Here is a 13311-nt window from a genome sequence, read left to right as displayed (position 1 = left end):
TACCTAACTCTTGCTTGACTGACTGTGTATCCATATTTGCCCGGCACATCCTTAGTCTATGATTATCAATGGTTCTGGCTTCAATTTCCTAAGGACATGGAACCAACCCAAACTGTCAAAGGGTCCAAATGCAATTGCGGAATGTGGTGAATAAGTATTCCCACTGAGCTCGATCGAAGTCTTTTTCTGCATCAAACAATAGTCTGACCTCTGCTTCAGTGCATATATTAAGTTTGATACTTGTTGAGGGCGGCACGGTGGCGCAGTGGGTAGCGCTGCTGCCTCGCAGTTGGGAGATCTGGGGACCTGGGTTCGATTCCCGGGTCCTCCCTGCGTGGAGTTTGCATGTTCTCCCCGTGTCTGCGTGGGTTTCCTCCAGGCGCTCCGGTTTCCTCCCACAGTCCAAAGACATGCAGGTTAGGTGGATTGGTGATTCTAAATTGGCCCTAGTGTGTGCTTGGTGTGTGGGTGTGTTTGTGTGTGTCCTGCGGTGGGTTGGCACCCTGCCCAGGATTGTTTCCTGCCTTGTGCCCTGTGTTGGCTGGGATTGGCTCCAGCAGACCCCCGTGACCCAGTTCGGATTCAGCGGGTTGGAAAATGGATGGATGGATGGATGGATGGATACTTGTTGAAGATTTGATGGTAATTGTCTGCCTTCAACACTTGATATTGCCACAGAAGGAAATATTTTCTCTATTCTGTTTGTAACAACATTGGCAAAATTATGAATATTATTGTTTAATACATTAAGAAATTGACCTGTATGATGTAAATTTTAAAAGGATTTTAATTTTAAAACAGAAATATACACCTGGCACAATTTGTTAGGTGGCAGCCTCCTTTTCTGACTTTGACAGACATACTAGCTTTTACAAGTCAGGAAACTTTAAAAATAATTTTCTCCTTCCACAAATTTCTGGTACATGCTGATCTCTTGGACCCAATGCACACCCTACAGGTTTGTCATTTTTATATGGCATAACACTTTCTGATTTAACATTGAGTGTTTCTTACTGTATATAATTCTGCTGAATAGCCATTTAGATCTGCAGTGTAATTGTATCCACCTTGTATCCAGCTCATCTACAGTACGTATGATTTCTGGAGCTGTGGTATCAACGCTTTAAACAAAGCTGAGGCAGATATTTCTAACATAATTTAATAAACAAGAATAATGAACATATAAAAGTACAATTTCTGTGTTTATTTCTAAAAAAAAATAAAATATTTTTACAATCAAATAAAAGAAATTGGTTTTTATAATCAAACCTAAAATATATAAACTAATAATAAATTATTATAGTTTCCTCTAATTTTTTTGGTTTTCATTTTGTGAAAATCTTCAAGGCATAAATTTAGGTATTGTTTTATTTTTTGTTTTCTTTTTTTGAATTAGTTTCATACGTTTGTTTTGTGTTTAATATTGTTACTTTGTCATTGATTGAAATGATCTCTTTTCTCTTGTTTGCTAGTTAATTTATTTTATGAGGTGAATTGTTCATTAGCTTAAATCAATTAGGTGGTGCGGTCATTTGGGCCACAGTTACACAGGGATATGCAAGACATCTGCTGCCACAGCCACATTTCTGCAGCATTAGTTGCTTCTGCAACTGTGTTTTTCCTCTCCTGTTATACATTTAGTTTGTGTTTGTTAAGTTTGTGGACTGCTGACCTTTTTAACTTTTGTATCTTGTGTTAGTATTAGTGCTTTGATCTAAGGATTTTGAGTATTTTGGATTGTGAGTTGTGTTTTACAGTTATTTTGAATTACTGTATTTTTTTTCCTGTTTATTGTTATCCTTTCTTCCATTAGGTAATATTTATTACTTTTATATTTTAATTTTTTGGGGGTTTTCAATCTTTAAATTAAAACTGAGTTGGTAAAGGTATACTGCCCATGTGTCAATAACTCACAACACAGGAATGCAGCAACATATACCTATATTAAAAACTACAACACACACTATATGCCATGTTAACAAAATTAAATAAACCTTAACTTTGTAAAGGTACCTCATTTGAAAGATGACAGAATTTTTTTCCCATGAAAACCTATCATACCAACAGACTTTAATCAATAAAGTAATGAATATATTGATAACTGTTAATGGACAAAATATGAATATAATATACTAATAAATACACACGTTTAGAAGGTTACTTTGGGAAATTTAATATGTATTTTTTATTTACAGCTTTTATGGTGACTTACAGAAATATTAAACTTTCAAATGTAACTAAACAACATTGGGTATGTCTGGCGGTATTCTTATAAAAGCAAAAATATACTGAATTTGATACAGAGAAGCCAATTTAAACAATACAAGAGCCCACCTAATGAAGGATTCAAGTTAACAGTATGGCAAGCAAAAAGCACTCTAAAATGTGCCCATGCCCTGGACACCAATCAACCTAACTGCAGATAGTCGTAAAATTATAAACAGAAGGTATCTCAGCTATGTTCTGTTCTTGAATGGTGGTGCTACCAGCCACTTTGGCCTCTGTGCCAACTAGTCGACATACCTACTTTTATAAACGTAATAAAGAATTACCAAGGGCTTTACAATAATGTTTTCTTCATAAATGCTTTGGAGTCTATTTATAATGCAAATAGTCGTACCTTGTGCCACTGGCCATCATTGATGATCCGGGAAACAGATGTACTTGTATTTCCACTTCCAAGGTCAAAACTCAAATGAGCAATACCCTCCTTTATCTGAACTGTTGCAAAATCTGCGTGGTTGATTCTTGCCATGTAAAATACCAGACCTGAAGCAGCTTCTGTCCTAATTTCAAACTCAATTATTAACCTGTAATAAAACAGTGAAATATTTGTATGTAATAGTAAATGTCATACAGAACAAGTGTGAAGTTGTCAAGAACAAATCCATTCTTCAGCAAAGCCAAAATGAAAATGTCCTTTATAACACACATGTAGTTTTTAGCCCTCGTGTAGTAATTTCTCTCAAACGACTGATCTGAAAGGAGTTTTTTCTTTTTCTTTTTTGTGATGAGATGGTTATTGATTCTCTGTCTTAAACAGAATCTAAGGCTAAGGAACTTCTTTTCAATTCCAAAGTGGAAAACTATATGTATGAGTAATATTGATTTCCCACAAAAACATCTTACAAAAATAAAGGAACAGTCACCTTTCAATCCTCCTGTCAGTACATACTGCATCTTATACTGTAGATACACCATTAAAGACTTCTCAGGGCTCCATTGTGATGCATCCACTTAGACATTAGTCATAAGGATACAAGCACTGCAAAATGCTTAAAATAATGCCCTCAACTTGAAAAATAACAGTGTACTTAAAAAAAATATTTTTATATCACAGTATAAACAGTAGTGTCAATAACATTTTCAGATCAGATTTGGGCATCTGCTTGGGTGACGAAAACCCAGACTTTCTCATGAGTTCTTCTAAAAAGAGCCTGGTGTCAGAGATCAAAAAGGGTTATTCATTAGAAAGTATTTGTTCATAAAGATACTATTAGGTATAAGAAATAAATTATAAAGCAATGTAGTGAACATGGTAAATTGGAAATCTTCACATCTGGACTTGGTGGGTTTTTAAACAATTAGGTGAATAAAGATTAAGAAGCTCAATTTAAATGACAAAGGAATTGTCCAGGTGCAGTCCATGTCTGATTAAAGTTTAGAGGTCTGGCTACATTACACAATGTGTTGTGGTGGAAGAGCTAAATTATGACAAAGTCAGAGAAGAGGCAATGGATTTCTTGTGTACTCCAAAATGCATGAAATACATGTATTATAACCTGCAAATATACATGAAGTAGTAAGCGTGATGTGCTGAGAGAATTGCCCAATGCAAAAACAGAAGTCAATTTGACTCACTCACTCACTCACTCACTCACTCACTCACTCACTCACTCACTCACTCACTCACTCACTCACTCACTCACTCACTCACTCACTCACTCACTCACTCACTCACTCACACACACACACAAGACAGGCTACACCTTACACAAGATCACACAATTTGTGAACTCTGCATAAAACAATGTTATTTGTATCTGGAATCCTGCTAATGTGGAGCACACTATTATGTACACCCAGCACACTACAATGACAGCTGCTACACACAAGATTTAACTTTCCAAAATAACTATCAAGTCACCTTGTTTTTATAAGTTTAGTAAAACGAAAGGCCAAGATCTCTCTGCAAATTCACTTCCATTTTGAGGGTTACTTCTTACATAAATATTCTTAGATGGGTTATGTGCTCATTTTGTTAGCTTAAAATGAAGGGTGCACTCTCATCCTTATGGCGGTAAAATGAAGGGTGCACTCTCATCCTTATGGCGGTAGTTCAGGAAGAGACAAATAGCATAAGCATAAGACACTTGAAGAAAAGGTTGTGAGTAAGCTGGGAAACAGACATGATGTAGGTAGCTACAAATACAGTACATACAACTTATTTTAAAAAACACAAAGTATTGATCTATAACAGCTCTTTTTATACAGGCAGTATGTACAGTACTTTAAGATGGGTATTTTTCAAGTCAGTTATTTCTTCACAAGCACGGTGCATATGCATGTGAAACTGTTTTTAAAAGGTAAGCACTTTCTATAAATTAAAAAAAAATATCTTTCCCACATTGGCCCTTTATAAGGGAGATTATGGGGCACAGAGGAAAAGCTTACACATTTACCAAATACATCAGTTTTTCATGCCAAGACAGTGGTCAAGTATTGATTCAAGCCTGTTGTGTTTCTGACATATTTTTATGACAACATAAGGGTTCTGAATATAATCATTTTTTCCACATATTCCTGGTACTATTTTTCTCATTTTCTTTTCATTGTTGTTAGTTCTCACATAAATATGGAAGTAAATCAAAACAAAACTCACCATGTGGCATGAAAGGTTTACTGTGATTTGCTCTTTTGAAAGGAAAGCACCCCCAGAGGGTAAAAGGTTGTGGAACAGACTAAGAGTAAGTGCTGAGCTCTTCTTCTCTTAAAATGGCTGCATCTTATAATATTGGTGTTTTATGTTAAAGAAAAATTACATGTATAAACTATTTTACAATGGGTGTGCAATTGCATGATGCAGGTTAGTATTTGACAACTGGCTTAGCTTGAAGAACAAACGTATTTGGTAAGTTCTTAAGCTTTTCCTCTCTGCCGCATAGCTTACAATGTAAAGCACCAATATGGAAAAGACATTCTTTTAAATTTATAGAAAGCACTTAACTGTAGAAATCAATTTTGTGTGGTAAATGTATATACTGTATACCATGTTTGGGAAGAAATAACTTCGACCTGAAAACTACTGAACTTATCCTTTAATCAGTTATGAGGGCAAATGTACAGAACTCCTTCTGCTTTCCTACTTGGTGATCAGTTGTATGTGTCTCACACACACACATGCGCACACACAAATGCACCTACCTGCTCTTGACCGTGGTATCATTAAATTCCATAGCAATGTGACTGTTTCTGGACAGACCAAACTGAATTGCATCCTGCAGAGTAATTGGCTCGGGTCCAGCAGCACAAGAAATCTGCAAAGGATTGATAGTGGCATTTGTTATTAAGTCATTTAAGTGTTTTTGTTTTACTGTCACATTCTAACAATGGCAATATGTGTTTATTATTTTCCTGTAAAATAAAATTCATCTCAGATTAATTTGTGCTCAGTTCAACATGCATCTATCCAGGGAAAAGATAATGCAAAGCAGGAGCCACCACTAAACAGGTGAACAATTTGAGTCATGAATTTGGAGACTCCATTTTACTTCAAAGCATGTCTTTGGACTGTGAGAGGACAGATGAGATTCTTTGACCAAACTCATGTGAATCTTAGGAGAATATACAGTATAAACTTCATGCAGAAACCAGTTTTTACCACAATCAAATCAAAGTGAAATGTCACACTGCTACCAAAATAATTGTAAAGGAGGACCCCAGTTCTACCCATTTGATGGCAGCACTTGTCAATGCATAATCAGCCTCCAAAACACAGAAGTGATAGTCTACTATATGACTGTTTTGGGTCAGACCTTATTGAGTGATTCTTCTTCTAATTCTTCTCATCCTTCTCTAACTCTTTTGCCTGCACATGCTTCAATGGCTACTAATCCTCTGTTCCTCTCTTTTAACTGGGCATGGGTGGAGTGGTGTGGTGCAGAGGGATGGCATCATTAGGGCATTTGATTAGAAAGAAACTTGGCTGAAGGTAGAGATGCCAGAGGGGTCAGAGAGGAGTGCTTTTTAAGAGATGGGAAAGAAGGATTTTGAACAAGATCTATAGAGCTAGGAATATAAGTGTTGAGGAATGGGGATGAACAAGGATCTGGAGTGCCTGTGTGGAGAACCTTAGATATTGGCACAAACAAAGAGAGAAAGATCATGTTGAGGAGAAAATGCTCAAAAAATGTCATAGAGGAGAATTTAAGAATAATAGAGGTTTAGAGGTAGAGAGAGAGAATAGAAAACAAAGAAACTGCAAAGTGTTGCCCTAGGGCCTGTGGTTTATTCTGATTTTCTGAAAAATGTTTCTATTTTGGGCGGCACGGTGGCGCAGTGGTAGCGCTGTTGCCTCGCAGTTAGGAGACCCGGGTTCGCTTCCTGGGTCCACCCTGTGTGGAGTTTGCATGTTCTCTCCGTGTCTGCGTGGGTTTCCTCCGGGCGTTCCGGTTTCTTCCCACAGTCCAAAGACATGCAGGTTAGGTGGATTGGCGATTCTAAATTGGCCCTAGTGTGTGCTTGGTGTGTGGGTGTGTTTGTGTGTGTCCTGCGGTGGGTTGGCACCCTGCCCAGGATTGGTTCCCTGCCTTGTGCCCTGTGTTGGCTGGGATTGGCTCCAGCAGACCCCTGTGACCCTGTGTTCGGATTCAGCGGGTTGGAAAATGGATGGATGGATGTTTCTATTTTTCATTCAAAGACAGGTCCACCTAAACTGATTATTGCAATAATTTGATTTGGAGGCACAGTGGCCACTGCCAGCTTCGTCACATGGTAGGTCTTGGGCCCCAGGGTGGATTCTGGACTGGTTTGCTTCCTTTTTGAAGTTGGCAAGCCCTCTTTCCGTTTTCATGGAATTTCTTCTGAGGACACTTTCTTATTCTTACAGACCAAAGACATCTTATTAAGTAGATTATGTACTCCACACGATAGTTGCACAATGTATTTGTTCCCAGTTACCAATGTGTGACTGGTGCTCCAACCGCAATGGGTTCCTGTTATTTAACTGGTTAGTGATGTTTGGATTTGAATGCCAAAAACGTGAAGGCTATTGTACATATGTCTTCAGCTTTTTTTTGTTTTGTAGATTTTCTTTTTAATTTAATTAGCATTTAGTGTTTTTACTCAATTAGCATTGCTGTGTACCTAGAAAAAGAAAGGAACTGAGCATGTCGCAATTGTGAAAATATACAGTACCTGTGTGTTTAAAACGATTCCAAAAGGATTTTAATTAAAAAAAATAATTACCCGTACACTTTATAACTAATCTTATGTTGCTTCTTCTGTTAGCTGTATTCTTTTCACTGTTACTGCTATTTAGGTTTTGATAAGTGTATTTGGACTAAACTAGCCTATTCACTACAAAATGTATTGAAGTAACATTCGTAAATATGTAAGATAAACAATAGTTAATACGAAAAGGAAAAAAGTGTACTTGTAGAATAAGGCTGTGTGAACCCTTGATTACCAGTAAGAACAGTATTAAAGTAAGTCAACTCAACACATTAGGTGACCATTACAGGAATACAGAAGTTAAGAGGTGAGCTGAGAAAAAGGGAGGCTCACTCATAATAAAGTTATTCACTTCAGAAAGTATCTATTGAACACAGAAGCAGATTTTGTTCAACATCAAATCAAATAGTGTCATGCACAAAGATAATAACCATAAAACACTCAAAAAGCATTTGAACTATTTCTCAAATGCTGCACCACAAATGATAATAATTTTGAATTTAGCCAATTTCTTTTCTGAAGTAGCAATGCAATATTTGTCTCATTCATAATTATTTGAGTTACATAATTGATTAAGAGGATTTAATTAGAGGATGCCTGCAATTTTTTCCAAATGGCTTGTAAAGAAAAGCTGAATGCTAGTAACACAACAACATAGTATTTAACAAAATGATGTCCTGTTTTAAGATATCACTGTTAGTAATTTTATATCACACTGTACATGAAAAGAAAATAGGAGTATTAGAATGTGAGAGGAAGAAAATCCACAGAAGGCAGAAACTCATGAGATGAACGGTACCGGTGTGAAGTGATGAGCAGTGGCAATGCTGGCACTCCTGAATTCAGCTACAATTGAATCCTACAAAGCAGCAAAGTGAGGCAAAGCATGGTTAGACACACAACACTTGCTGTAAGCAGCTGGGTTTTGCTTTCATCAAAGAACAAAACACAACACATTGAATACATTGTTGATACACAGGATCTTGCACATGGCTTCAGTCTGATCAATGCTCACATTTGTAAGCTTACCTTAAACTAAAAAATACCTTTTAGATTTTTTATACAACTACATTTTAATATGTTATTTTATGCAAAACAAATTTTTATTAGACTTATATAAACATACATGTGAAGCATCAAAGAAAGCTCATAAATATGTTAAGGCATTACTCTGATATTTTGTTGTTAGCATGGTTCATTATTAGATAACTAGATCGTACTTTATTTGTCCCAAGGAGAAATAGCATTTGCAGAATTTCAAGAAATATAGAATAATTGAAATAACAACAAGAACAGCAGCAACCCCCCTCAAACACCCACAAGAATTTCAAAAAACAGAAGAAAAAATGAACTTATTCAAACAGGTTTCAATTTTTATCCAACACTCAAATATGTCAATTAAGTTTTATAAATAAAAAGCTCTAAGTTCAAAATGCTGCCTAGGATGACTGGGTACTTTCAGTACCTCTGCCATTATACCTGTCTTAATTTGCTTACTGGTTAGCTGACACAATGTGGTTGCAGGAATTTAGACAATTGTTTGTCTGTCTCAGACACAGAACTCCCTGTTTTGCCCAGCAGATTTTACACTAAAAACATGCACATGTATACATGTATACAGTATGTGATATTAGTGGTTCAGTCAAAATACAAGCAAAGATATGACAACTAAATATAGATATGACAAATTTCTGTAGCAATTACTTCCATTAAATATTTTCATTACCGTAATGTACGCTTCATGAATCACACATTATTTCATCAGATTTTGCATAAAAAATAATGTGTATCAGCTGCTCAAAGCACTTAATATATAATAAACACTGCCACAGTTAACAACTTTACATCAAAATATTTAAAATATATCGATGCGTACCATTACACATATACACTATACACTTCAAGTTCTTGACCAAGGAAGGGAATAGGAAACATCACGTCCACTGCATATGTCGCTCCCAGCTGGGTAAGGGAGCACCACCCACCATGATGTCTATATATATATATATATACAGGTGCTGGTCAGAAAATTAGAATATCATGACAAAGTTGATTTATTTCAGTAATTCCATTCAAAAAGTGAAACTTGTATATTAGATTCATTCATTACACATAGACTGATGTATTTCAAATGTTTATTTCTTTTAATGTTGATGATTATAACTGACAACTAATGAAAGTCCCAAATTCAGTATCTCGGAAGATTAGAATATCAATTAAGACCAATGCAAAAAAAGGATTTTTAGAAATGTTGGCCAACTGAAAGGTATGAACATGAAAAGTATGAGCATGTACAGCACTCAATATTTAGTTGGGGCTCCTTTGGCCTGGATTACTGCAGCAATGCGACGTGGCATGGAGTCGATCAGTCTGTGGCACTGCTCAGGTGTTATGAGAGCCCATGTTGCTCTGATAGTGGCCTTCAGCTCTTCTGAATTGTTGGCTCTGGCGTATTGCATCTTCCTCTTCACAATACCCCATAGATTTTCTATGGGGTTAAGGTCAGGCGAGTTTGCTGGCCAATCAAGAACGGGGATACCATGGTCCTTAAACCAGGTACTGGTAGCTTTGGCACTGTGTGCAGGTGCCAGGTCCTGTTGGAAAATTAAATCTGCACCTCCATAAAGTTCGTCAGCAGCAGGAAGCATGAAGTGTTCTAAAACTTCCTGGTAGACAGCTGCGTTGACCTTAGACCTCAGAAAACACAATGGATGAACACCAGCAGATGACATGGCACCCCAAACCATCACTGACTGTGGAAACTTTACACTGGACTTCACGCAACGTGGATTCTGTGCCTCTGCTCTCTTCCTCCAGACTCTGGGACCTTGATTTCCAAAGGAAATGCAAAATTTACTTTTCATCAGAGAACATAACTTTGGACCACTCAGCAGCAGTCCAAAGGCGAGATGCTTCTGACGCTGTCTCTTGTTCAAGAGTGGCTTGACACAAGGAATGCGACAGCTGAAACCCATGTCTTGCATACGTCTGTGCGTGGTGGTTCTTGAAGCACTGACTCCAGCTGCAGTCCACTCTTTGTGAATCTCCCCCATATTTTTGAATGGGTTTTGTTTCACAATCCCCTCCAGGGTGCGGTTATCCTTATTGCTTGTACACTTTTTTCTACCACATCTTGTCCTTCTCTTCACCTCTCTATTAATGTGCTTGGACACAGAGCTCTGTGAACAGCCAGCCTCTTTAGCAATGACCTTTTGTGTCTTGCCCTCCTTGTGCAAGGTGTCAATGGTCGTCTTTTGGACAACTGTCAAGTTAGCAGTCTTCTCCATGATTGTGTAACCTACAGAACTCGACTGAGAGACCATTTAAAGGCTTTTGCAGGTGTTTTAACTTAATTAGCTGATTAGAGTGTGGCACCAGGTGTTTTCAATATTGAACCTTTTCACAATATTCTAATTTTCTGAGATACTGAATTTGGGACTTTCATTAGTTGTCAGTTATAATCATCAACATTAAAAGAAATAAACATTTGAAATACATCAGTCTGTGTGTAATGAATTAATCTAATATACAAGTTTCACTTTTTGAATGGAGTTACTGAAATAAATTAGCTTTGTCATGATATTCTAATTTTATGAGCAGCACCTATATATCTGTCTAAATATATAAAATTCTTTTCGCGTTTGAAACGGAAATTACGTATGACCACAGAACATACAATTCGTGTTTTCAGATGACATCGTTTGGCAACATGGCAGCTACCGAAGTGTCTGGGTAATGTATCTTTACTTCTTAAATGTTAATGTTTTACTGTTTAATAATTTATACACTTCTTATATTTTTTCTGTCCACCCTGGCCATCAGACCTTACTCTTTTTTTATGTTAACTAATATTGTCTTATTTTAATTTCTTATGTTGTTATATTTTTTTTTTATTTACTGTTCATTATGTAAAGCACTTTGAGGTACTTTTTGTATGAAAATGTGCTATACAAATAAATGTTATTATTATTATTATTATTATATGTCATTCAAATTCTCTTATTGAAATGTTTTACTGTTTAATAATTTATATGCTTCTTATATGTTGTTCAAATTCTTTTATCAAAATATTTTAATGTTTAATAATTTATATTTATATGCAATGTGCTCTTTATATATTACTTCACATTCTCATATGATAATGACATTAATAATGTTGTTTATTTTGATTTCTGTGTTATTGTAAATGCTCTTTATTTGTTGAAAAATAAAATTGGTAATTAACACACTTATTTTATAAATACTGCATTTTATTTTTTTCCCTTGCACTCAGTGAGCGAAGCCACTGGGTAATCAGCTAGTATATATATATATATATATATATATATATATATATATATATATATCCATCCATTTTCCAACCCGCTGAATCCGAACACAGGGTCACGGGGGTCTGCTGGAGCCAATCCCAGCCAACACAGGGCACAAGGCAGGGAACAATCCTGGGCAGGGTGCCAACCCACCGCAGGACACACACAAACACACCCACACACCAAGCACACACTAGGGCCAATTTAGAATCGCCAATCCACCTAACCTGCATGTCTTTGGACTGTGGGAGGAAACCAGAGCACCCGGAGGAAACCCACGCAGACACGGGGAGAACATGCAAACTCCACGCAGGGAGGACCCGGGAAGCGAACCCAGGTCCCCCAACTGCGAGGCAGCAGCACTATGCACTGCGCCACCGTGCCGCCCATATATATATATATATATATATATATATATATATATATATATATATATATATATATATATATATATATATACAGTATACTGCTCAAAAAAATAAAAAAATGAAAGGAACACTTTGAAAACACATCAGACATCAATGGGAAATCTGGATATCTATACTGATTTGGACTGAGTAATGTGTTAGGAATGAAAGAATGCCACATTGTTTGATGGAAATGAAAACTATCAACCTACAGAGGGCTGAATTCAAAGACACCCCAAAAATCAAAGTGAAAAAATGATGCAGCAGGCTACTCCATTTTGCCAAAATTTAATTGCAGAAACTCAAAATAGTACTCAGTAGTTCATATGGCTCCCACATGCTTGTAGCCATGCCTGACAATGTCTGGGCATGCTCTTAATGAGACGATGGATGGTGTCATGGGGGATCTCCTCCCAGATCTGGATCAGGGCATCACTGGACAGTCTGAGGTGCAACCTGACGGCGTCGGATGGACCAAAACATAATGTCCTTGAGGTGTTCTATTGGATTTAGGTGAGACGAGCGTGGGGGCCAGTCAATGGTATCAATTCCTTCATCCTCCAGGAGCTGCCTGCATACTCTTGCCACATGAGGCTGGGCACTGTCATGCACCAGGAGGAACCCAGGACCCACTGCACCAGCATAAGGTCTGACAATGTGTCCAAGGATTTCATCCCGATACCTAATGGCAGTCAAGGAGCCTGTAGTGCTCTATGCGTTCCTCCATGAATATGCCTCCCCAGACCATAACTGAACCCACCACCAAACCGGTCATGCTGAACAATGTTACAGGCAGCATAACGTTCTCCACAGCTTCTCTAGACCTTTTCACGTCTGTCACATGTGCTCAGGGTGAACCTGCTCTCATCTGTGAAAAGCACAGGGTGCCAGTGGTAGACCTGCCAATTCTGGTATTCTATAGCAAATGCCAATCGAGTTCCACGGTGCTGGGCAGTGAGCACAGGGCCCACTAGAGGACGTTGTGCCCTTTGGCCACCCTAATGAAGTCTGTTTCTGATTGTTTGGTCAGAGGCATTTACAACAGTGGCCTGCTGGAGGTCATTTTGTAGGGCTCTGGTAGTGCTTATCCTGTTCCTCCTTGCACAAAGGAGCAGATACTGGTCCTGCTGATGGGTTAAGGA

The 13311-nt window shown here is 37.5% G+C and overlaps 1 protein-coding gene across 1 annotated transcript in view; it reads right to left on the bottom strand.

The window, feature by feature from the left end:
• lama2 (laminin, alpha 2) overlaps positions 1-13311 on the bottom strand; it is an 820770-nt gene that overhangs the window by 17055 nt on the left and 790404 nt on the right. The window contains 3 exon segments of the mRNA XM_051924216.1: positions 2621-2810; positions 5425-5537; positions 8252-8311. Coding sequence (XP_051780176.1) covers positions 2621-2810; positions 5425-5537; positions 8252-8311 — 363 coding nt within the window.

The sequence above is a fragment of the Erpetoichthys calabaricus genome, chromosome 3 (genome assembly GCF_900747795.2).
Source record: "Erpetoichthys calabaricus chromosome 3, fErpCal1.3, whole genome shotgun sequence".
Classification (NCBI taxonomy): domain Eukaryota; kingdom Metazoa; phylum Chordata; class Cladistia; order Polypteriformes; family Polypteridae; genus Erpetoichthys; species Erpetoichthys calabaricus.
Note: the sequence above shows the minus strand (reverse complement) of the source record. Positions and strands in the feature narration are given on the sequence as shown.